Source organism: Sinohyriopsis cumingii, chromosome 11 (assembly GCF_028554795.1).
Source record: "Sinohyriopsis cumingii isolate HCF-2022 chromosome 11, ASM2855479v2, whole genome shotgun sequence".
NCBI classification, from domain to species: Eukaryota; Metazoa; Mollusca; class Bivalvia; order Unionida; family Unionidae; genus Sinohyriopsis; species Sinohyriopsis cumingii.
In genome coordinates, this window is record NC_142971.1 from 65,351,537 (window position 1) to 65,378,850 (window position 27,314).

The following is a 27,314-nucleotide window of genomic DNA, read 5'->3' on the forward strand; positions in this document are numbered from 1 at the left end:
CCAATATTAATTAAATGTTCACATTAAACTTATTAATCTTGTTTCGATCACTGGAAAATTTCTCAGAAAGGAAAATCTATCTTATGAAAATCATAATTGATAGACACTTCGTATTCAATATTTAACAGAAAGGAAGTGAAACCAGCAATGTAGGTAAAATCAACAAGTTATTTATTTGTCGAAGTTACAAATTGTAAATTTAACAACCACTTACATCATTGTGATTTAAATCCCAAATAATCCTAAATGTCCTATCGTATGTCCAAAAGTATAGAATGATCCGAATGAATTCAGATAGTCCTAAATGTCCTATCGTATGTCCAAAAGTATAGGATGATCCGAATGAATTCAGATAGTCCTAAATGTCCTATCGTATGTCGAAAAGTATAGAATGTTCCAAATGAATTCTGATAGTCCTGAATATCCTGATGTCCACACTGATGTAATCCAAAATTTCTTTGAATGCGTTCTGAATAATCACAAAGTAGTGTTTTAGTCCAAAATGTCAATAAGCACATTGTAATTCCAATTAATATATTAAATAAAAATAAAATCTTCCACTCAAATTATATCTGAACACAACTAGAAATGATAGAAAAGAACGATCTTAAGTAAGTATGAATAACTGTTTACCAAATCTGTCTATATACAAACTTTACTTGACTTGTGATGCAATAACATTTTCCCCATTTCAGATTAGCATCCAGCCAAAAATGCATTGGCGGAGTTCCATTTACTGTAGCAGATGGCATAGGCGGTCATCATGCTGCGTGCGCACAGGATGTAGCACAGGCGGGCATAAAGGCGATCCCCATTTTCTGATACAATCTGCGCAGTGTAAAACAAAGCGAATCCACTATAGAACATGTTTTCTAAGACTAACACCCATGCAGGCCACACACCAGAAGCAGGTATAATATTCTGGGCACACCCATACAGACACAGGCAGAATAGTAGAACCGTTGGCCATCTATACTGAGTGAACAATCCAATGCAGGCAGACATACGCAACCTCATCTGGCTTTAGAGTTTGATTTAATCAGGCTACACCATCTGGATAGATAGTACCAATCCTTGTACACTTGGTGTCATTGTCGTACCATAGCTATATACACCATGTATGAATACTTGGATGACAATTTTATTAACTGGTGTTTTCTCCACGAGCACTCGAAATGGCATCACCTAGACCACTTAGGGCTGCAGTAACCACAAGGGTTACAAAAGATTACGTTGTTAGTTTTTCATTTTTCAATGACTCCACATCACTGGCTACACTTTTGACATCACGTTCCACTCTTTCCAGACCGCTGGCATCCTCTACAAACTAGTGTCGCATCTGCTACGTCTCTTTGGCCATAAACTAAGTAAAAACGAGAAGCAAAACCAACAAGTGTTATAAAGCTTAACAAATAATTTAACTATCAACGTTATAAAGGAAAATGTGAGAGGAACTTACAGTATTATGAAGTGAATCCAAAATAATCCTAAAAGAATTATATTAAAGTTCAAAAGAATGAAAACTTCCATATAAATGTGCCGAAAATGTACAGGTCCACCAAGAATCGTGACATTGTCAAAATGGCGTTGTCCAAAACACCTTTGAAATATTTTCAATAGTTCCAAAATAACATTATAGTCCAAAAGGCTGCAATTTCTATTTCCACCGAATAGTCCAAACAAATGTTTTCTTCTCAATTAATATCAAAGTACAACATAAAATCGTCTGCGGACTAGAATTTACAACAGGAACATAAGAAATAAGAATGACTCCAAAATTTAAATGAATCTGATTGCTCAGATTTCTCCTTATATACACAACTTTCATGAGTATATTGCAACTATATGTTGCAATATACTCCACCGGCGGATTGGAATTGTTCTCGAGCTGCAATATTACAACTTGACTAGAACGATTGTTCTGGAGCAGGTGTAAGTAGAGCTGCGAAGGCAACTTGCAGTCTGTAATAGGTTGCATATACTATTTTCGCCGACAAAGGAATCAGGAGGCGATCTACGAGTTCTTTTGTCAAGGTGATGCAGTTTACTCTTGTTGATCTTGATGAGCAAATGCGGAGCAAAACTGAGCAAATATGGAGCAAAGCTCAATGAAAAAGAAGATTTTACGTATACAATGTGATGCAAGCCACCCTGGTTTACGATGCTGCCTGCGGCATTGCCCTAGGGCTTCATTTCGCAGGTGTTATATTTGTGACACATTTGGCTGCCTCGACCAATTTTAGAAATGCTACATGCAGGACAAATAGCAACAATTGAAGTGAAATCTTTTTATCATCCCAGATCTAAGATTGTATTGCACCCTAAGGTAATGGGGTTAGAGTAAGGACGCTTTATAAATTATACAGGGTGGAAAAAATCAACTGTGAGAGAAATCCTCGCATCCAGTCAAGCAGATCTACTCATAAAAGAAAGTCAGGCAAGACTTTGCAAGATGCGAGAGTATCTCCACAGGCGTAGCAAGTTAATTCTCGCAACTGGTATTGGTCGCCCCCATGGGAGTGCTTCAACAAGCAGCAGCAAAATGTGCATAAAAGCTACCAGAGCGTTTGCAAAGCAAAAGCACATTCAGCTTCCCTCTGGTCTTGGATCTGTACTGGAGGAGGTGGTAATAATATCAAACTTTGCACCTAGTGCTCGACCAGTATCATCGGCACATAATGAAAGATGGTCTCAACAGTGTTCGGCAAGCGAGCTCCTAGACTGCGTGCGAGCTATCCTGGTAGAACGGGAAATGCTCTCAGCAAGGAAACTCGATGAATAAACCGTCTTGCCCTTGCTAAAAGAGGATAGAACAAATATGTTACGCCTACGGTTATCTGCTGCTGTGTCGAATGGGGTTGGATAAACATAGCAGAATGCCGTGTAAATAGCACACTGTATACACTCAAACAGACGTCAAGGAAGTATCCGCCTCAGGTGTGACGTATATTATATGTGTACTCAGCAAGATACTTGCTCCTGTGTGTCACGACATCGCTGGATTCACGACTCTCTCGTTTTTCAACCAGTTTGACTAGAGATACCACTCGCCGCTCTTTCATCCCCTGCACATCAAAATAGCACACTGATATTGATATTATGCAGATAGAGAACTTAACAGAGTCCATTACGCGACTTTATGGTAACTCAATATTTTAAATCAGGATTTCTCAAATAAAGAGGCTTGTTTTTATATCGACAGCAAATGATGCCATTAGTAATAGCTTCCAAAAAAATATGTTGGTGCTTACGTTGCTTCTCTTCTGAGTCGTTATACACATTTCATAGACATACTGAAGATTGTTGAGTATAATTCCATTTTTATATTAATGCCCCAAAATCTTTGTTTAACTGATTTTCTCTTATATATCCTCACCACTACAGATAGAACAGTCACTAAAATCATCACTCTCTTCAGATGTTATTTCAGACATTCTATCAGATGCTTCAGACTGGGTGATTTAGTATTCGTCAGTGGCGTGACGTTTTATCTTGTACTGCTCATAAACATGACCTAGTTTATTCTCTTCAGTTTGTACGGTCATTGCTAAAAAAGAATAATTTATCAGGATATTTCGATATTGTCTCGGAAAAAGCATACAACATCTTTTGAGCTTCTCTGGTTAATATATATTACTGATGCTAATCAACCACGGGTTGCATATAGTATATATCTTGCTTGCCAAGTCACGGGGCTGTGGTGATTATCCGGACCCAAAAAGACAAAAACGGCTTAATGACACAACCAAGAAGAAGACGAAGAGAGAATCCACAAAGGGATGAGAGGTATTTCATTCTAAACATGCACGTATAATGGAAACAACGATACCATAGTAATGATAGGAAAAGAGTCAGCTAACATACAATCACTCATAAAGAAACATCTGATCCATTTTCTTAAGATGTGAGCTACACCAGATTTGAAAAGTGTTTCCAAATCTGTTGACGTCCACCAACAGGAGACCAGCCTATAAAGCTACGCCTCCTTATACTCTTCTGCCTCTACGTGCATTTGAAGAGTTGCTCCTCTCGGGAAAAAAGCACAGAGCAGAACGGTTTTTAACAACTTTAGGCGATCCCTCTAGAAAATAAGTAACTTCTTTTTAGTTTGGTATGCAAGATTTAGTTTGTAAGACTTTACAATACCAATTGGATTATATTACCAATATTAAAAGGTTATATGTGGTTTCATTCGTAAAAAGTCAATGGCATCGTCGTCATGAATATCATTATCATCGAACGACTCAAAAATTGGTAAATATTCAGTAACACCTGGTTTAGCCAAACACTGGAAATTTGTTGCTGCTGTTCAGCAAAATAAAGTACATATTCAAACCAGAACACTCAAAAGTCTCCCAAGGAAAATATGGAAACTTCTGATCATAAAGAAAGGAACTGTTCCGCTGATAGCTACAGCAACGACGATTAGAGCGACATTATTAACTGCTTTCAAACTTACTAAAACGCAAACTCTGCTCATCCAACCAGGATGGTTTAGTCCAATGCTAATCGCACCGTTTCGGGCCAATGATCCCATGTTAGATGGTCCTATTTCAGATGGATTCATAGACTGGTTTGGAGCTAAAAACTAACGATTCCTTTTTAATTACAGCCATAATAAACACAAATATAATCGGTGGATCTATGCAAATTAATGCTTAGTCGTTACAACCTTGAATGGACCTTCACCGCTGGTACCATAAGCGGATACAGTAACTGGACTGACAATCCTAATATCCCCGAGACGGCTAACTTACGGAATCGCAAACGTGAGGACTTTTCTTGACATGTCTTCACATGTTTCACCAGAAATCTTTAACCAAGACAACAAACCAACTCTAACTACACGAATAGGGTGACTGAATAACAAGTGACCACGCTGCCGATGGCAACTGCAACAGCAGCCACAACAGACTCAGCCCTGAAAGGCGATGCAATACGAAACCAAGTGGAAGGAAGCGTTCTCCAATACATGCAAGCGAAGGCATGTTCTACAAAGAACAACATTGTATAAGATAGTATAATTGCCATTTGTTCCCATAATGTCCCCTTTGGCTACTGATAACACAGTATAATATCTGTTTCCCCATCATGTCCCCTGTAGCTACTCATAACACAGTATAAAGTGCAATTTTTTTCCATAGTGTCCCCTATTGGCATACATATGTCAGTAAAATGTCTATTTAAAAAATATTCTATTCACGTCCCCAATGCTTATTCATGGGACAGTATAATGTCCACATTTTTTCTCATGTCTACTCATGGGTCAGTACAATTTCCACATTTTTTCCCATGTCTACTCATGGGTCAGTATAATGTCCTCATTTTTTTTCATTACTTCCTATATGCGTACTCATGGGACAGCATAATGTCACAAATATTTCCCATCACGTCCCCTATGCCTACTCATGAAACAGTATAATATCCAATTGTTTTCCCATCACGTCTCCTATAGCTACACATGGGACAGTACAACCGTACTCCTTTTACCCGCTTCTACTACTACTACTACTACTACTACTACTACTGCTAATACTACTACTACGTGCACTTGTTCACAAAATTAACGGAAGTGCAAAAACAAGGTGAGAAAGCAAGCTACCTTAATAATGTAAATTAAGTTATTTCACTCGTTATTAAAGAATAGTTTAAAAACATGGTCTAAAGTATTAAAGAAGCACATAAACATTACGGTTTCTTTCAATAGATATTATGAAAAACCTGACAGTACATTGCTCCTATCATATTTGTAGGCGGAACACTATTCATTTATTAAGTTAGTTATTTTGATTAACGTTGTTATGAATGGGGTTGTTGGTTCATAGCGGCCGAAAAATGCAAGCTAATAAGGATTGTGACAGTGATGCTTGTAGTGTAGATGTATTTGATGTTGTTATCGTTTTTGTTTGTTGTTTTATTTATTTATTTTATTTTATTTTTATTTTATTTTATTTTTATTTATATTTTTGCTGTGAAAAGAGTTGTATTAAACACGGCGACTGGCAATATAGTAGTTTAGCCAATATCATTAATGAAGGTCAAAAGTGGTGTTTATATAGTTTAAAGTTGTTTACACCATACCCACCATTTCCTACCCATCCTACAATTATAATCAAAACTAAATTATATAATATGAACTCAAATTGCAACGCATTAACAAATTATATGTTTTCTTCTTATATAAATACATGTATATTATTTCACTGTGGCCTATTCAAACGACGCGTATTGTATGAGAAAGACTTAATCAGGTAAACATATATTGTATGCATCACCGAGCTTGAATGGACGTTCCCGTGTACGGACGTACTTCCTGGTTTGCGAACAAAATACTGATCTAAATTTCTACAACGGATAACAAATCCTATGGAATGTGCTACTTTGTACTTTTTGTATTTTTTTATTTTATTTCTCTATGGCACACGTCTGGATATGGTGATTGTTATATATTTGGAATTGTCGCATATTTTCAATACACATTTGTACGATTTCATTATATCTTAACCTTCCTTTACTGATAACAGTGGAATGTGTGCTACATGGCAGAGCATCTTCCTGGCATTAACACATTATATTTGGGGGTTTTCAAACCATTTATGTCTTGAATTCACTGTGTTTATGAATGTTTAGTCTTAACTTGGAATGCACGTTCCAGACCAATCTCTCTCTCTCTCTCTCTCTCTCTCTCTCTCTCGTCAATTGATTGTTCTTCACACTATGTAAGCAAGACTTACCCTAATAAGAATACGCTACGCCACCTTATATGTAATTTGAGTATTCCAATGTCACCTGCATGTGGCCTGAAAAATATGAGTTGTGTTATGTTTTTATCAAGTTACAATTCACAAATTAAAAGATATCTCCAAGAAACAATAGTGCTGGTAATTAATAAGTGTTATCTTTTCTATTTAAGTGTGTTTGGGTTCTCTTCACAAATCTTGTGTCGATTAAGACAAACTTGAAACTATTGGATAACAACCTAGATCGTCTTTGTTTACAGATCTAGCCTGAGACTGAATAATGATTGGTGTTTCCTTTCCTACTGAAATAAAGGCACGCAGTTGTGATGGCACAGGTAATGCAAGACACAAAAAGCTCAGATATTTGCTCAAAAGGAAATTCAGTAAGTTAAAATCAATACCATTGAGTACACTGGATAGTTGCGTGCATAGCAAACGACTTCCTGCTAAACGAATGCCAACATATTACAATACTGGTTCAAGTTTTCCATAACGAGATCAACGTCACGGTTACGATAACTTCAGTCCTCAAGATACATGTACTGGTAGTTCAAGATGGCGACCAAAGAGATAGAGTGGGGAAAAGGTTCTATTCGGTCCCGTGATGACGTACTGAAGATCCCTGATATCAAGTCGGGGTTCAGGGTCTTAGACCAGTGTGGTCTCAGCAAGAAGGGTCTGAGAAGTCTGGATGACATTAAGAAATTACTGGTAGACTTCCTGGACAAAAATGGAAATATTCCCAGCGCACAGCATGAAGAGGCATGTCAACAGGTACGATCGCAGAAAACCGTTACACTATGTTGGTCTGACTGAAACGATTTTTTGATGTCATTAAATGCAAAGAAGACAAATATATTGCTGTTCATTTGCAATTTGATAAAATATTCCTCGAATCCAACAAATAAAAAAAATATTTAAAAAAAATGATGTAAAGATTTCTTTTAAAAATTAATAAATCATAATAATAAGTCCCCTTCCTTCACACACACACACACACACACACACACACACACATATATATATATATATATATATATATATATATATATATATATATATATATATATATGTATATGTATAAGTGAAACTTGGCAATTTTGAATAATTTAGGTCCCAAACGTACGCCTGCAGTAGTAATAGGAACATTACTTTAGCATACAGACACACGGTCTGCTCTGTTAATTGGTATTGATATGTGAAACAAATTAATACATACAAAACTAATTCACTCTGTTTCATCTGGTGTGTCTGTGAGTTTGACATTGCAAGGGAATAGTCTTTCCAGGTCTGTGGCAACTGTGTATATGTAAACATCTCCAACCTCGAAAAAAAATGAAGAGTCCATACTTAAACTATGCGTTGACAGTGTCATTCAGTGATTACGAATTTGTATTGAATACCGAAATTATGCGATTGTGACAGATATCATGGTTATTGGCTGAGTTCATTACTTCTGCACAAATCGAAAACATAGAATCTCTCTCTCTCTCTCTCTCTCTCTCTTTCTCAGTATTAGTCAAACAATCTCTCACACACCCATGCATCCTGGCGACCAAAGAGCAAAGTATATGCTCGTTATTTGCAAAGCTACTATTAAGACAAATTATAATTAAAAATATGGGGGAGGCGGGATCTGACTACGAACAATGTTAAACTATTTTTCAAAAAGCCTTCTACAAGCCTAGATGCTTCAGCACTTAATAAATCTTTGTCGAAACAGTTACAAAAAACCTGCCAGCAAGAGAAAATAAAAACAGAACCTCCAGGCAGCTACCAGCAAAACAAATTAAACACAAATAAAAGCTGTACATGATTTTAGGTCTGTTGGAAGCTCTGTTCGAAACCTATGGTTTTATATTAGGAAATTAGATGGCTCAATTGCACTTGATATTCAAACTTTCCCATTTGTCAGAAAGTAAACACAAAATGTATTATTTGTTGAAAAGTAGCGAGCAAACCTAGAGACTAGTTTTACCCTGCCAAAGAGATTTTCAGGCATTAGTATGATCGGCAGGGTTGGGGTTACTTCCTTTATTTAGTGACTGACTTACTGTTTGTCAACACGATATTCGTTCTGCCATATTTCTTTTTCCACTTTATTGTCTTTTTTCCATCCTGTCGCTTTTACTGTCATTACTTTCACTGACCATATAGGTAAATCATGTGATTAAACAAGTATATTAATATAGTAAATACCTTATTTTTATTTGTTATGTCAATTGTTGGATTACATACAATCCAGGCAAAAACAATCATGTGTGTACTCATAATACTGAGGTTCCTTTCTGCTTCCGGTAGTAGCATTTTAGTACCAGGACCTGGTACATGAGGTAGACCATTACTAGAAAACAACTCCAGTCAAATATCGCTATCTCATGGGTCCCAAAACACAAGAATGGATAATCCAATTACATTATTAGGAACAAATATTATAGAAAATGGAGCTGGAGTAAGAACATATATAACTGCTCGAAAAACAGAACAGATAATGCAAAGTCAGCACCAAAAATATTTGATCCAACGTGGGATTAAAAGGGACCAGAGAGTAAGGCGGTTGAAGAAAGCGTGGGGTTTTATATCATGTGGGCTTGTAGTATCTTAAGCGGTTGAAGATAAAAGGGGAACTTCTGCCAAAATATTCAACTGGAAATCTGTATCCAGCAAAATCTTTTTCTGAGTAATAAACTTGTAAAAATCAAATGGACGTTATGGTTATGACTCTTTATAACAGTTTATGTTGCTCACAGTTATTGCTCTTGACTCAAGCCAAGTTTTACTATAGTTGGCATTTTTTCGCTGTGTACGATCATTCGTTCAATGTTCTCTTCTATTTTGCGTAGGATCTCTTATTCAGTGTTCTTTTCTCGTTGCGTTGGATCACTCATTCAGTGTTCTCTTATTGGTACATTTTAGAACGTTTCAATATGTCCTTTTAATTGCGTGATTGACTAGCTTTGTCTCATAGTTCCACCTCGAGAGATATTTTGACTGTTCTTTTGGCCGTTTAGTATGTCCCGTCGTTGGAGCATATCCTGCGAATTCTCAATGCCTAGCTGAAGCGAATGTTTTGAATGCAGTGTATTTGATGGGTATATTTGGGTATGGATGTTTTGGTATACTTCTAGATGGGAGAAGGTATTGTTGTTTTATTGATTTGCTTTGAGTACAGGTCAATATGGTGTTTGTTTTCCATAAATCATGTTGTAGCGTCGAAAAACATGACTGGTAATAGAAATTATATCTCTGGATTTCTTGAAGATTGGTAGCATCATTGAGTTGTTTGGCTTCTTTGGATTTTCTTTGTTTTGTTGTTCTCTGGTTTTTTTTGTTGTTGTTGTTTGTTTGTTTAATTTTTGTATCTTCGGGGAAAGCTGGGACTGATATTTTCAATTTTTCATAATGCATTTTCATCCCCGTTTTATTATATCAGTGTAGCTCCCCAACATACTGACATATTCCTTTTTTGTCTCAAAGGACATCATGTCAAGGTGCAGTGCTCCACTATGGGTTTTTTGTGTCCATGTACAGAATGTGTTCGTATCATCTTGTTTGTATGTTGACGGCCTTCGTGAAATGAATCTATATATCTCGAAAGCACTCAGACTGTGTCACAAACATACATAGAGACAGGTAACATCTTCAAGAATGTCCGGTGTAATTGAATTCATGTATGAGAAATTATTATTTACTCTTAAGGCTATAGAGGAAAACAGAAATAAACACAAGGTATCTGTTAATTGTTAGAAGCAATAAACTTTACCATCATGCACAGTTTTGCTTATTCATATAATCAACATAGAAATAATATCCGGGCTCAGTGATTTTTAATCTGTACCATTGTTCATGTGTGCGCCAAGTGTGAATCAACTGATATTTATATGCATTATGTGTGTAGCTTGTATTAATTTACATTGTAAAGCAATCTTTAATCAAGAATGGATGTTTTATACACGTTTTGCCTTAACAGTCTCTTACCGGCATACAAAAGGCTACGGAAGATGACAAATTCCATAGAGAAAATTTGGTCGAATATTACAGTCATGTCAACAATTTCTACCGAAGCCTGCCCAAGGAATTTCAGTTGGACCTTGGTCAGATCTTTCCTGGTAAGCCCCCCCCCCCCCTCTCTCTGTTCAGAAATTATTCACAATGTTTTACACCAGAACTATGAAAAGTCTGGAGTTCTAAAGTGCATTTATTTCATTTAATTTAGTAATTCAGTACATTCTTGTTAGAAAGTTTAATGAAATAGTTGAAACTCTTTAAAACTGATGTAGTTAAGAGAACTTTACAGAATGCATTTAAATTATTTCCGACTCACCGTGCGAACCTGAAAATAAAAAACAGTTTTACCGTATATCTATATTTCATGTTCATTTCGTAAATATACTTATCAATCAGTGCCACAAGAAGCAAGGAAGAACCCTGTCGGTACGAGTCCAGTTTAAGTATTAACTTTATGATCAGATCTGAATAAATTGGTGGGGATTAGGTCATTTTAAAGATTCGTAATGAAGTTCGTGGATGTCATAATGCAATTTCAATAGCTTTGTTCATCAACCCAGGCCTGAGATATATGCATTTGGTGCGTTGTCAGGCATGAGAAGCATGAATTCAGTGAATTGTATCAGTTCTGATATATATGCATTTGTTGCGTTGTGTCCAGTCTGAGATGTACGAGATCAGTGCACTGTGTCCGGTCTGAAATACATGTATTTAATGCGTTGTGTCCAGCCTGATATGTATGAATAATTACATGTGTTTTTTGTCACAGGGGAAAGAAAACATCATGCAACTTTAAGGTTCAAAAGTATAAAAAAGCACTTACTTAGATGAAGTTATATAGCTTTCAGTGTACATGAAGAAGCCGGAATCACAAAAGCATATCCACTCCAATAATAGCTAAATTCTTTCTTCATTATACAGATATTGAATCCAATCTAAAGAGACGGCCAGAAGAACTAAGAACCAATGAATGTACAATCTTAGTGGCTGGTAAGACATTGTTTGACACAGTGTGTTATATTATGTGAGATAATATAAAAATAGTTATCTATATGCTTTGACTTTTATAATATTTTCATTATAGCAGAAGTGAACCTTTATAACGACATAAATAAATATGTCAAATTATTCCTTTACATCCAAATATCAAGAATGACATTTCCTGTACAAAACACTGCAATATAAGCAGATGTTTTATGAGGATTTATGTGATTACATAACGGTAATGATGTTGATTCAAGTTAATTCTTGGTGTACACAATTCTTTTTTTTTTTTAACTTTCGTGGTTGCTGCAACCACATATTTAAAGGTCCAATGAAACGAATGCATCTGTGAAGAAAATATACAACAAAACTCATCAGGGAAAGTTTTTGGGGTTTTAAACAGAATAAGAAGGTGCCCTTCGGAAATTATGAAATTTATAACATCATTATTGGTTCTGTTACACATAAATGAAGAAAAGACGATAACCAAGGATCATTTGAGATGAAAAAAATTGATCATTAGACTTACACGATAACTGAAAATACTTTAAGAGAAATCTCTTGAAAAACATGGTTTCATTTTCATTTTAGGGGAAATTGCGGCTGGTAAAAGCAGTTTTATTAATTTGATGCTGGGGGTAGACCTACTCCCAACCAGTCAGTTACCATGCACAGCGACTGTCTGTGAAATACGCCGTGCTGGGGACAGAAAAGAGGCGATTGTCTACCCGAAGTCCGGAGACAGTGGCAGAGTGCCCCACCTGCAGCCTGCTCTCATCAACCTCAGTAGCGAGAAGGGGAAAAAGACTCTCAAAGATCTCATCTCACAAGTGGACGATAATGACGATTGTAATATTGACCGGATTGAGATATACTGGCCTTTTTCGGTGTTGGAGGTAACGTACACGACGAATAAATGTTACCAATAGTTGAAAATAAGAAAGAAGCCGTGCAAATTCTAGAAAGGCTTTGAACAAAATAAGGAAGAAACAATATCGAAAATAAGATCCATGGGTGATTTCTGTATTAGATGTGTATCATTTGTTTGAATGATGGAGACATTTGCTGACAAAAGGTTTCAGATTGAAATTTCGGACGCATAAGTCAATCCGATTTCTTGAATGAAAAGCAGATCAATAGACACCCGGTGCCCTACACGTTATCCCCTTTCTATATAAAATGTGCTGAAAATATCCCCCAAACAAGACGTGCTCAAAAATATTAAAGACAAAAATCGAATACTAATGAATGTAGTAAACCTAGCATATGGTAAAAATCCTTATTTAATGCTCATGTTGATTTACAGCTATTTTCTTAATGTATTTATTGTAAAGTCATCATTTGTCTAGGAGGGCATTGTCATTGTGGACACACCGGGTATCGGGAGAGGAAACCTCACGGCACAGTATCTACAGCGCTACTTGAAGAACTCGTTTGGTTTCATCTACGTCATTAACAGCACCAACGCTGGCGGTGTGCAGAAAGGACGGGTATAACAAAATCTTATGTGTCTTATTAAAGCAAACAGTTAATATAGAAGGCGTATGTAAAATAGAGAGAAATGTGGATTTTACAAAAATGGCGTTACCTCTGATTTCTTCATCTCCTTCCTTAACAATATAAATACAAAATCAATATAAATATTCATTTCTATTTAGCATTTGTTGGGTGCGTTGAGGTTCATTCACTCACTAATAATATTCTAGCTTATGTCTTTCAAGTATTCATTCTCATTCGATAACTATTTTTTACCGAGTTTATAACTGAAACTGTTCACACAGTTTGTGGTCTTCACGTGCTGTTTTTGTAAATGAGAAAATACATACTTGAAAAGTATATACACGCGTCAGTCAGTGCCAATGAAAAGTTTGATCAGAAGCAGGCCGAACAATTTACAAAGATTCATTTACATCAGACAATGCTCAGTATTAAAAAAAAAAAAAAAAAAAAAAACCTGCAATTGAAAACGACGCAAACTCGACTCTTTTCTTTGAATCTTGTTTAGCATGTTTACGTTCAAATATGATATAAAATCCATGTCTCTCATTTGGCAGCTGCAGACTTTGCTACGACAGGTGGTGAATTCCGCGGGGGTGGAGGGTTTCAGTCCGGAATCAACCATGTTTGTGGTTAACAGGTGGGATCAGATTGGGGGGCAGGACAAAGAAATCCTGTCAAGTGAAATCTGGAATAAGCTTCGGGAAGTGTATCCCGGTCTGAAAGAAGATCAACTTTTCTATGTCTCCATTACAGAGGTAACAGAGCAGGGAAGGGGACGGGATATGCATTTACTTGTAGTTAAAAGAAATGGTCTGAAGGCGTAGAGACATATTCGTCATAAAATGAAGCAAGTCTTAAGACTTCAAAACCCAATATGACAACCTAACACCTTTACATGAGTATTGCAAGTAAGAGAATGAAACCTTACGTGCTGACAATATTTTACAACATGTAAGTTATATGTCCGTTGTAGACATTTATTACACCTATAAATGCAGTATCGGGTCAAATGTATGTAACCACTTTTGTTGACATCATATCATAAATACTAATGTCATTACTATTTCTAAATAATAATGTGACCCAAGGAATAATACTTAAAAATTGATCCCTTGACTATTATGGTATATTTTCAATTGCCTTAAAAAGGGCTACCAGATAAAATATGTGTGATGTGATGTTATTTTGATTTTTAACGTAGCTTTAAAAAAACAGTCAGTCATACCCAGATAAAATATGGTTTAAAGAATAATTTTCTATTGATGGCGGATCCATTCGAAATCGTATTTCTCACAGTGACGTTGACACTTCTGTCACAGGTGGTTACTAATTTATGCATATACACGTGGGAATAAATTACTTAGTGAAAGTATAGACGTACCCTACATACACGCATAAGAAATTTGATGCGATATATTATCATTACATACTGAATAATGATGTTTTTGCAACTGAAAGATTCGGATGATAGTAATGTTATTCTATCTAGTTGTATCGGTTTACTTATGCGAAATATTAACTGTTACAAGGTATATATTATGATATCTTTTTAGGCACAGAAAGCCATTCTGTTCGGGACTAAACTGGAAAACCACACCATGCTTCAGAAAGGGTTGGAGAAACTTTTCCCAGATAGCCTAAGAAACCGATTAAAAGAATACTATAGGTAAACATTTTGTATGTGCGGCTGTGATTTTAAATAAGTTTTTATCATTTTGATACTAACTGCAATATTTTCTTAAAATAAGTTACTGATTATCGTTTAAAGTGTACAATCTGGAATTATCAATTAGTTTGACTTTTAAACAAACTGAAAACTAACCGTTCTATCTCGTGAATTTCTGCTGACATTTCGACGTATTTGACGAAGTAAAATAAAACTTTCCGATATCATACAGTCAAAAAAGTCATTACATTACTTCATATGCCTGTGTCAGTCTAGATGAATGGTTGTCTGATAAACACATACCAATATTTAAATCAACCTTAGAGTATATTTATAAAGGACGTAAATAAAGATGAATGTCAGTTCGTGTTGGTATTACATTAATACATCAATAAACATATTTCTAATGAAATCATTAATTTACATAATATTGATTAGAAAGACACGTCTGATAACATGTATAAATATGTTGTATCAATACCGTGAAAGAAGCATACGATTTTTATTTGGTAAAAAAGACTTAAAATCTGGAATGAGAAAAATTATTCATCTTCATCCCATCATTAATAGTGATTCTTATTTGTAATTATATAGTCTTGTTTTATAAAACTTAATTTTACATTGTTCTTTTGAAACCTTGTCGTTCAGAATTATTGTTTTGTTAAAATATTACCTCCGATGTGCAGATCCTGCTTGAGATTCAATAGAGCGAGTCAGAATCTATGTTTTTAAAAATAATAAATATTTATTCGACTGATTTTGAATAATCCAGCTGATCTAGACACCGTAATAGCTTTTCAATAGTTAGATAATAGAAGTTCTGATAAATTTTATAAGTGTAAGTTTTGACAACAGGTGGATGGCAACTGTTATTAAAAGGTCCCTGTATTCCCTGAAGATGGCTCGCGTGAATACCGTCATGGGCAAAGAGAAAATGGAGGCAGAACTCGATCAAATTTCCAAGCAGATGGATAAAATTCAGCACAATGCTGAAAACAGCATTACAACGCTGAGAGAAAATTTCAAGACCGAAGTGTCAATGGTCAAAAGCAAAGTCGTGGAGCTTCTCCGGTCCAAAGAATTTCAGGTTATCAGTGAATGGATTTTTTCAGCTTGTCGTTATGTACATTCATAAAGCTATTGCCAATGACATTTACTTTATGGATTTTTCTTTTATAACGTTGAAGGCAAAAACAAAACACTTTTAAAGCTATATCTAACATTTAGATTGTTTCAGATTGTCTGTTTCAGTTGATATCTCTTCTCTTCGCTATGCCAAAAGATCCGTAAAACGTCTATGAAATTGCCCCAGCGAATTCATTTCAAATGAATGGTTCAGGAGTCTCAATGGCATTTAATTATTACATGAAACCAGGAAATATATCGCTAGAAACATATAAAAACAGTTAGTTCATAGGTATTTATCATGAACGAGCGAAAGGGAAAAAGGAATATTAAACATAATGCTTCAGTTTGACTTTAAGTTGCTGTTTCATGTGTGTTTTCAAACACTATATCACAGCTGTCGCTGCCAGTGAAAGATATTATTCTAATACCACAGATGTGTTTGGTCATGCTAAGGACCACATTCCCGCGAGATTAATATCAGACTGACATGGTGTTTCTCACTTCACATTTGTATGATTTATCGGTACATAATTCTAAGCCATTGATTGGCATTTTAAGCAACGTATCGTCAAACAGGACCGAAGCACCTAATGCATGTAATTATTCCTATCTTTAATTTCTAGGAACTTGTATGTGAGAATATCGCGAGATATCTGTATATCAAGACATCCGAAGCTTCCATAACGCCCCGTTAATACGGTTCAGTATGACGACTGTATCCAATAATTAGCTAATTACTCCGTCTGAGAAATGTCTTCCCCACATCTATTCCAACGTAATAACATATGTAATCACTAACATCTACCACTTAACTGTTTTAGCATCTGATCGTGTTTAACTTCAACAAAAATACGGGGGGCGGGGTGGGGGGGGGCGGGGCTTGTCAATAATTATATTCGTATGACGAATCGCTAGAAACAAGAAAAATTGATAGTGAATTAAATTGGTCGTATTCCATAGACAAGTAAATAGCACTTAACAGTAACAGAACCGTAAATAAAACAATATGTGCAAACAAAATCTTATGCAGCTTGTGGTATATCAAAGATAATTCGATCCTGATCCATCCAATGCAACCTTGATGATAGAGTCACCGCTGGTGCTGTCTGGCTTTCACATCACTTTCCAAACTCTTCTAACAAACTTCATCCCTAATTTTTATGTTACCTGTAAGAATGTGGGTTAGAGTTGTCTACCTTTGCTAAGCCATCTTTCTGTGTCAAAACGTTTGTCAGCTGTCTGCCTCTGCTAAGCCATCTTTGTGTGTGTCAAAACGTTAATCGACTGTCTGTATTGCCAAGCCATCTTCATGTGTGTCAAAATGTTTTCATGCTGTCTGCCTTTACTAAGCGATCTTTATGTGTGTAAACATTTGTCAGCTGTCTGCCTTTGCAAAGCTATCTTCATGTGTGTCAAAACGTCTCTCAGCTGTCCGCCTTTGCCAATCCATCTTCTTATGAGTCGAAACGTTTGTCAGCTGTCTGCTTTGATAAGCCATCTTCATGTGTGTCGAAACGTTTATCAACTGTCTGCTTTTGCTAAATCATCCTTCTGTGTGTCAAAATAATTGTCGGCTGTCTGCCTTTGCTAAGCCATCTGTTTGTGTGTCAAAACGTTTGTCAAGTAACTGTATTACAGTACAGTGTTGAAGTGACATACCATTAGAGTAATAAAAAAGACAGGATTTATACGAATTTGAAGCATGAAAGATGACTTTTTTATCAATACTTATTGGATATAAAGACAAATTTATTGTATATTTTACACCGTGACGTTTCAACATTAAGAATACACTATTCTAACGGTTTCAATCCAAGCTTGAAAATTGTTAAGAAAAAATAATATCGCTTCATTTCGACAAAATAAATAATTTGTTGCCCGGTATGCAAAGGCTAAAATTTATAATGTCGCTGTCCCAAAAATATTGCAAAATATAGAACTTCGTTTGATCAATGTTGTAGTGCAACTGTGAGTCGCATTGGTACGTACTGAAGAAAATACAATATAATACAATCATAATCTATTTTGTTACATACACAAAATTATTTCCGTATGCCTGCTCTAAAGACGTAGATATCTTCTTTGTATCTTGAGTTTGTTAATGTTTGTACGAATACTTTTATGTTACGACGTTGAAAATTCATCATTGTGTGTAATATTTTCTGACGATTTAACTCATTTTTTTTTTAAACACCAGTACCACTTGAATTATGTAACCTCCTAATGATTACCATTAACATCATCATCTACATAGTCATCATCTTTATCTTTGTATCGTTGTATGTTGTTATTGCTGCTCCATTTGTTACAGCTATGTAGATGAGAATTATATGTTTGCATTTTGATGTATTTGTTAAGTAATTATGTGTCCATGCTATTTATATAGGAAGATATGATGCGTTGGACTGAGCGTGACTGCCCCAGAGGAAAAGATGAGAAGAAACTGTGCAGAGAGATAGAGGATAAAATCTCAGACCGACTAGCCATCCTGATCAATTGCTGGGAAAGCCAGCAATGCATAGTCCGAAACATCAAAGAAAAAGTCATCAAATTCTTCAAACGGGATTTTCAGCTGATGGAGGATCAGCTCTTGAAAGTTGAAGGTTGGATTATCTGAGGATTGCTTCTTCTTGCTTAATCTAATTTTCAATATATGCCTACATTTAAATGAAAACAAAAATACTTTGATACACTTGTACTAAATTCTGATCGCATTATCTTTACACTTTTATATAGAACTCTTTCTTTTCCTCTAACATTTCTGCAGATTGACCTCAGAGACGATTTTATCAGATTCAATCGCCATTACTTTCCAGAGCATGAAGATTTCATTATCGCGGTAAATTATTTCCTGTCATGCGTAAATGCAGGGATGAAACTTTAAACTGATATCATCGCTAAAAGATCACTGAACTCCTCTCAGATCCTACCAAGATATATCTACAAATTAATGTTTAATCTTGAAGTAATACTTATTATTTTTATTTTTATAGACGATTATAGTTAAAAACATCCAGATATTGAACTTGCGTCATTCAATAAATATTTTTCGATATATCCAATAGCCGGTTTTAATGAGTGGTTTTTAAAAAAAATAATGTGCATTCATACCTATTTGTGGTATAAGATCACAAACCACTAAAAACCTAAATCGAGACATGATTCTGAAATCAATGTCGGAGTGCTGGGTACCAACATGTTTATTGAAAAGCAACTAAATACAATTTTGTTATAAAAATTCATTTGTGACTATACGCCGCAGCGTTCATAAGCTAAGCGAATTGCAAAATTGCAAGAGATGACCTTCGACTTGACTCGAAGGTCCAATATGTATGGTTGCTCACAATCGCACAAACAAGTTGGTGGCCAGATCTCCACCATTTTCGTTCAAGAGAGTCAGCAATAAGAAGTCGTGTTAGATGAACATTCTACTTTCCAACGACTTAGTGGTTGAGTCAAGTCGGTCTTGTTTTCGTACTCGGTCACATTGACACGGACATACTGGTCATCCTGTTGGCCTTGTTTTCATTCAGGACCAGATGCATATAGTTGTAGTATTTAAGTCAAAGCCCTATGTCGATTCCATCATTAATACAAGAAATGGGGCTGTAGAAAAGATTTTCATGCTGATTGCTGTATTGGGAATATTAAAAGTCAAATCGGCACCAGTTTCATTTAGTACAACGAACCATTCTGTTTTAATGAAAATCGTATGTCAATAGGATGATATGTTTAGAGGAAGAAGGGGAAACAGTTTTAAAGATTTTAGCAGCCATTTTTGTGAGGATAGATGGTGAAATAAGGTACTTAACGAAAAACGTCGGGATCCATGTCAAAATTGGCCGCCTATACTCCTGTAAGAAAATCGAATTTAGTGTGATTGTGACCAGATGTACAATTAATTTTCAAACACCTTCAAAATGTTATGTCATGAAAGTGGTGTGAATAATATGGACATTCTTTAGTTTCACTCTATATTGTTTCTTTCTAGCGGTTCTCCTAGGTGGTGATACCGGTCTTGTTCGCAATCTACATGAGTCAATGCGCGCTCAGCAGCCCGCCACTAGCTTTTTAAAAACAAAACAAAGGAAACAACCCAAGGGCGCCAAAAAAGAAGTCGTTGATTCCGTCAAGGGTCTGGGTGGTGCCATCACCAGTGCTGGAGGAATTGACATCAAGGATAAATCCGTGAAGTCCTCTTTCAGGAAATATTTCTCCAAGGAAGGCTTAGAAATTATTCTAATGCAAGAAGCTACAGCGTTGTTTCTTGAAAGTCTTTTTCAGAGCAAAGAACTGGATAAAAATATCTATAATTTCTTCAGCAGATTCACAAAAGAGATAGATCAAGTTGCTAAAATGATGCCAGAATTTTTAAAGGCTGACAAAGAGATGATAAAATTGTTACGTGGCCAGATGCAGGATGCAGACAGAAATCTTAAAGACATCTTGCCAGACTTGTTGCGTATGGGTCGCTCATTACAGGGGGAACTGGATATTTTTTATGTGGAGAATATCATGAAGTTTGACTATGAACTTGAAGATTTGGAATGGGATAGAAGTAAGCCCCGACTCGGGAAAGGAAGTTTCGCGGATGTTTATTTAGCAAAGATCATAAAAGGAATGCCAGAACCGGTTCCAGTGGCCCTGAAAGTCTGTAGGGATGCAACTGCAGCTGGAAATGTGACCGACATTCTGCTGGAAGACGCAACTTTACGGTAATGTTCGCAAGCACTAAAATAAGTCAAATTGCTTCTTCACTCACGAAATTTTGTATTCTTGAACTATATTTCAAGATCAATAATAATCTGAAGGCAAAAATGTACCAATACATTGGATATACGTCAATCGTACGTTGTCTGTTGTCCGTCCCTACAATAAATAGCTGGTATCACTCAGAATCCTTTAGTTTTCAAAAGAATATATACAGTGCTTTAATCACTGGCATAAATCATGAAGGACAAGTCATGTGACTAATCGCACTCTCGGAGAATATGTTCCCCACACATGCTTTATTTCCAAGTATATTTTGATAAACTTTGACATATTATCAGATTTTTCATTTTTCTTTCTTTTTATATTAGCTACGATCATTACAACCGTTTAAACATTGTATAAACGGTGACATATGTGCATGTTAATGAGGTGATTTGAAATCTAATTGACTGACTTTGTTTAAGGATTTTATTTTGGAGCAGATTATTCATCAAGCTTGGTACCTCTGCTTACTATCATCAAGATGCCAGACGAGTTCGAATATGAGCGGCAATTAATAACCAATAAAAAAAACTATTTGGCATCTGCATTTGCTAGTATTTATTTATTATTACGAAACAAAATTTTAAGAGAACTGAACGTATTCCCCTGCGACAGTAGAACATTCGTCAACAATAGCTTGAAATCACTGCAGGAATGTCTATTTGTGTTTGGGGGTGTCTAGTGTTTATATATATATATATATATATATATATATATATATATATATATATATATATATATATATATATATATATATATATATATATATATATATATATATATATATCCAGTCTTTGATCAGCTATAATAAACTTATATTACTTAAACAAGTGCTAGTAATGAGGTCATCTGGCGTCTGATTGTCTACACTTGTTTTTACCAAGCTACAAACTTTATTACCAATCAGATTTTGATTTTGATCAGAGCTGGAATATTAACCCAAATCATCAAAATCTTGAATTCAGCTTTCTATTACTTTGCTTATATCATGTATAGACCCTGCAAAAAGGAAATAAACATACATAGAAATGGTTATATGCTTCCGAAACTGCAATAGAATACTATATGATATGGCCATGACAGAAATATAGGCCAGGTGAACGATGCCATGTCCACATGGGTGTCTTTCCATGAGTACCGTGCACTTCCAAGCATAAATTCTACAGCGAAGTTAGACCTATTGAGGGTGGTACATTAGTATATTCGGTTTCGGATCTGTGTATATCCTATTTACATTATTTTCAGCACTGTACAACGTTCGTTAAGTTCAGACTTGCTGGAACAGTTACCCGGATTATGAACCCGATGGCTGTTTGATGCTAGTTTATTCTAACATGCTCAAGCACTCCCTTCAAGTTTACATTCTTCTTCATCTTTACCTTCATTGTCTTCCTCTTCCTCCACCTCTTAATATTATTATCATTATAATTATTATTATTATTATTATTATCATTATTATTATTATTATTATTATTATTGGGGAAATGGAATGGCAGAATAATGTATCTCTTCTATATATTGGGTAATAAATTTTGATTTTGAAGTTAGCATTGTACAACTTTTACGCTGCTGTAACAAGGAAATAACATAACCAATGCATGTTTTGCATTACTACTAAAAGCAAGATATCCGATTTTCTTACCGACTTATTCAATGGAAGCAGTAATATTCATATACATACAAAGGATCTTCCACAGCAAAGGACAGCAAGACTGAAAGAAGGTGAGTGAAATACATTTTGAGCGCTCTGGACCACTCATAAATATATGTATAACCATCTCATATAGGAATAACGAGAACACTATGATTAACTTCAAAATATGATTAGACCACTCGTATTTTTTAATATTACAATATTATATAAGGATACTAGAACGCTAAGAAAAATTACAATATAAGAAGTGACTTTTTTAATAAATTCCCAGACCAGTCAAATTTAAAAGTTTTCAAGATCAATGTAAGTTACTAGACCAGTTAACTTTGGGACAGTTTTGAAAATAACTACAAAATTATTCTGCTTTGGAAGACTGTTGAAAATTAGTAAACATTACTAAACCAGTCAGCTTTGGATGAGTTTTGAAAATCAGTAAAAGTTGCTAGACCAATTCAGCTTTGAATTATGGGGGGGGGGGGGCGCTCACCGTTGCTAGACAAATTCAGCTTTGAATGATTGGGGGTGGGGGGCGCTCACCAGTTATTTTGTACTTTTGAGAGAGTGACGTTTGTACGGTGAAGTTATTTGCATTTAAAACATGCACAAAGGACATTGTTGGCATACCTCTATGCTACGTTAATGTAATGTGGCTGAAATTTCTTTGGATATTGTACTTTTGGAAATTGTACATGATCTAAGCACACTGCTAACTAAAATGACTGCTCCCTTGTGCATTAAACAATCAACATGAATTAGTCCTTTTTTTTACAAAGCCCAATCTATATTTTGTACTGTAGTTAATGCACAGTTTCTGTATAATCTCCTTTACCGGCATCTAGATCACTGATGCTATATTTTTTTGTTACTGTTGGGGAGGCAGTTCTAATAAGCTTACGCTTTTTACTGCAGCCCCCCCCCCCCCCCAAATCATATGTTTGTAATTGTATTTGACAAAGCTTTTCAAATAAGTATGGTTTTAACTAAACAAAACATGATAGATACTGTCATTTCGTGTCATGTAAGCCATCTACAGAAATGTCATCTGCAATTTCAATTCCTGTTCTGTGATCTCTATACAGTTTATAAGCAACGAGTTAAAGCTAATATGAGATACACAAAAACTACTAGTTTTATCCTCCCCAAAATAATACATTATATTATATTCTATTTCTGTAATTGTCTTTGTTCGTACAGTTTAGGGATCTGTTGTAAATAAGACAAGACCTACATATAGATGTTAAAAATAGTTCCGACTGTTCCACAAATGATACTTTGTCAAAAGGACCATCGTTATGGTTAAATCCTAATATAAAAACCATCTTTACGTCAGAAAAATCTCCTTAATAGGTTCAGAGTCATAATTGTCTTCCCGATGGGTGTAATTTGCGTTACATATGTATTTTAAGAGTTCGTAAGCTGGCATTTTCGAATAGTAACTGTAAACAGTCACCAGAAGATACAGACCTACACTATCGTTTGTTTTTGTATTTTTTTTTGTCTGAATTGTTCTACTTCTATTGATTATATTCTACCTACTTCAATATATTTTTGTATAGCTGTAATGTTCGTTTCTGTCAATTAAAATGCGTAAATAATTCTTGATTTGGCAGTTACCTATTACTGTACCATTTTATTGTTAACGTTTTAGTTAACCTTCCCCACCCCCAGTTTTTCAGGTCATTAAATCATTTAATCTAATTTGAGAGTGCTTCTATTCGTACGTTATGTTGATACACACAATTTCCTTCGGTATAGTGAACTTTTAATTATGATTTTTGTATTCGTTTATTCCTTAAGAGATGGTGGTGCAGACAAATATGAATGGTGCAGTAAGCTCGGAATATATACAACAAAGGCGTACATCGGAATTTTACAACTTTTATATCCTGATGTTGTTGTTGTTGTTGTTGTTGTAGGGTTTAACGCCATTTTTCAGCACAAGATAGGCTATACATGGCGGCCAGTATAATTGATGGAGGAAGAACCCTGGAAAACCCCGGAAAGAACCACCGACCCACGAGAAGCTACTGGCAGACTTTCTCACGTACCCACGTTAGCCGAGCCTGATGTCCACTGTACTATTTCTGTTTTTGAAAGGATATTGCATAGTTAACCCGTATTTTTGTAACACCCTTGCAGTTTACATCGTGTACCTGCAGTTTGTCTTGTATTTCCTGATCGTCTTAGCATCTCTTGGTTTATTCAGAGTCGTTTGTTGTTCGGCTATTTACACAGTCTCATTGGTGGCATTATTTTACATTAGATCGTTTCTTTTACCCGTAAACTTATTTAATCATGAGAAAGCTGTTATGTTCGTGTGTTTTGGCGGAATATCAGAATGTATTATTTTTTTCTGCACACTCATTCGGTATTTCTTTTTTAGAACACTTAAACATGACAATATCATTAAGTACTACGGCGCTACATATATGGCAAAGGGTGGCAGGACCAAATCACAGAGTAATTGGATCATGATAATGGAAGTTTGTGAGATGACCCTTAAGGAGGTGTTCTTAAATGGAGAAGAGGACGTCAATCCGGGAAAGTTCGAGAGCGAATCCAGCGGGCAGATGAATGCAATGAGACAAATGTCCAAATATGCCGTACAGGTGTGCATCGGTCTAGGATATCTTCATGGGAAGGGCTTTGTACACCGTGATCTAAAGCTTGAAAATGTCTTGGTAAGTAATTCTGTAAACTGTGTAATGATGTGATGATCAGAAATGATATGTGTTTTTTCAATATTTTTGTTAAAACGTTTTTTAGATCATGTTCGTTAATGCTCTTTTGTTATTATTTAGATATCCGTCATAGTTTATTCTTGTGATTTTTAAGTACAAAACAAAATCCAAAGCAAATTTGAAGTACACAAAAACAATTCTTTATTTCACAACGGCAAAGTAGATCAATACATAAATCAGGCACGAATTAGTGTTTTTCTATAAGTGAACTGAACACTTCTGTAGTACATACAGGTTTCTACACAAATTTAGCAATGCTACTTAATAACGCCTTAGAGGCAGTCGCATTTATCAATCTTCATATCTTTTCGCAGGTCCGGAAGGACGGTGTGGTGAAGCTGACAGACGTTGGCCTTGCCAAGCCACAGGTTGACATTTCAGCAACAATGGCTGGCTCTCCCGTGTACATGGCACCTGAAGTGCTGAAACCCAGCCAACCTTACGATTACAAAGCGGACATCTACAGTCTGGCTATTGTCATTTGGGAGATGTGGTACGGCACCGACGCAGCTGACCACATCTCCGTGATTCTCTTCGGTTCGATTGAGGACCAAGTTTCGAAAGGCCTCAGACCAAGCCTCTCCATGAAAACCAAGCCAGGAAAGGATATAGAGGAATTGATATGTCGGTCATGGTCCAATAACCCTAAGGAAAGGCCTGATATCTCAGAGCACGAGAAGTTTTTCAGGCGATTCCTTTAAATATAGTTGACATTACTATTTACTATTCACACAATTACTAACTTATATTGAAATAGTCATAGACCTCATTTAGGCTTCAAAGTGTGGCATAGATAAAACAGAGCGAGACAGATAGGTAATCAATGGTGAAAGTATCAGTGTAGAGAAAACCTAATATCGTCGCTTTTTAATTTAATTCAGACCAACAATTACAGTGTTATTAAGCAAGTGCCCTAGCTCAGGCAGAAATACGGTGGTATTTTAGTCGGAGAAATTTTTCATTCGAATCTTAGTTCCAGAATAAAAGAGATCTTATTCAACCAAGTTCACCCTACCCATCTCTCTCTATTACATACATACATACATACATACATACATACATACATACATACATACATACATACATACATAGATACATACATACATTATTGAAAACAATCTCAGTATCTGCAGTCCGTCGTAAAAGAAGCATATCAAATATACACCTCTGGAATCGAAATGCGTTTCCTGTGTTGTTCATAAATGACATGCAATACAAAAATAATAAAATTAACTGTAGGAGAAACTTAACACAACCTCAAGTTGCCCTGAAACAAGTAAAACTAAAAAGATATCTAAACAATAAAACACAAATCATCGCATGGATAACGTAGATGAAGCGTGATCTAGTATACGGAAAATAAAATGAATACAAAGCTAAATTCTGAATGCAGTAAAAGGTCTAGGATAGAAAATTGTCCTCAACATGAAGATGGGCATTTTGCATATATATATATATATATATATATATATATATATATATATATATATATATATATATATATATATATGGGAAAGCAGAATTCATTCCTACTTCAACTGATTCCAAACAGATTCAGAGAAACAGTTGCTTGTTACATTTAAGAGAAATTTAAGACTTCTTACACATGATAAACAAGACTGTGTGAATGTTTCGATAACATTAAACATGATATGAAAAAGTCATAACTTAAAAAGAAATCATTCTACAATTTGGTTCTGTAAAAGTACAGCTAGACTTAACGATCCGGCTTATGCAACGGGCACTCTAGAAGTAGAAAACTAGCCGGAAAAAAAACAAAAAACATGTTGCATATTCGACAGAATACAAAAACTTGTATAAAGATAAAAATTTTACGATATAGGATCCGTGTTTAAATTCTTATGTCACTTGTTTATGGCTCGAAAAAAACAGTAACACAATAATGAAAACAAGCTTTGAAAAATACAATAATTTATTTCCCTGGAAATATTCTGTACAAATCCAAAAATAATCCGAGAATAAAGTTTTAGTAGTCCTGATAATAAAATGTTCTACTGATTTCACTTTCGACGAAGAATCCAAGATGGAAGACAATGGCGTATGCTGCAATTTGTAGTGTTGAAGTCTACAGTTCCTTGTAGAAACAAGAATTATCACTCCGGTTTCTGATAGCTAAA

General features: G+C 35.5%; 1 protein-coding gene and 1 long non-coding RNA gene across 2 annotated transcripts; one reads left to right on the forward strand and one right to left on the reverse strand.

The window, feature by feature from the left end:
- Positions 1-239: 239 nt before the first annotated feature.
- LOC149788593 (uncharacterized) lies at positions 240-7,248 on the reverse strand. The gene is made up of 3 exons (XR_016424176.1): positions 7,142-7,248; positions 6,735-6,800; positions 240-1,363 (listed from the first exon to the last, which is right to left on the reverse strand). It is a non-coding gene; the product is annotated as an uncharacterized LOC149788593 (long non-coding RNA).
- Positions 7,249-7,261: 13 nt separating this feature from the next.
- Positions 7,262-26,180, forward strand: LOC149788594 (uncharacterized). Its single transcript, XM_089974644.1, has 12 exons — positions 7,262-7,514; positions 10,711-10,849; positions 11,670-11,738; positions 12,324-12,628; positions 13,082-13,222; positions 13,787-13,987; positions 14,786-14,898; positions 15,754-15,985; positions 18,413-18,629; positions 20,018-20,741; positions 24,819-25,116; positions 25,491-26,180. Exons 1-12 carry the CDS (start codon positions 7,296-7,298, stop codon positions 25,875-25,877), a joined length of 3,045 nt encoding a protein of 1,014 aa, XP_089830770.1. The 5' UTR covers positions 7,262-7,295; the 3' UTR covers positions 25,878-26,180.
- The last annotated feature ends 1,134 nt before the right edge of the window (positions 26,181-27,314 follow it).

Coding starts and splice junctions, on each gene's coding strand:
- LOC149788594 (XM_089974644.1), top strand. CDS start 7,296: ATGGCGACCAAAGAGATAGAGTGGGGAAAAGGTTCTATTCGGTCCCGT. Junction 7,515..10,710: donor ATGAAGAGGCATGTCAACAG/GTACGATCGCAG, acceptor TTGCCTTAACAG/TCTCTTACCGGCATACAAAA. Junction 20,742..24,818: donor CTGGAAGACGCAACTTTACG/GTAATGTTCGCA, acceptor TTTCTTTTTTAG/AACACTTAAACATGACAATA.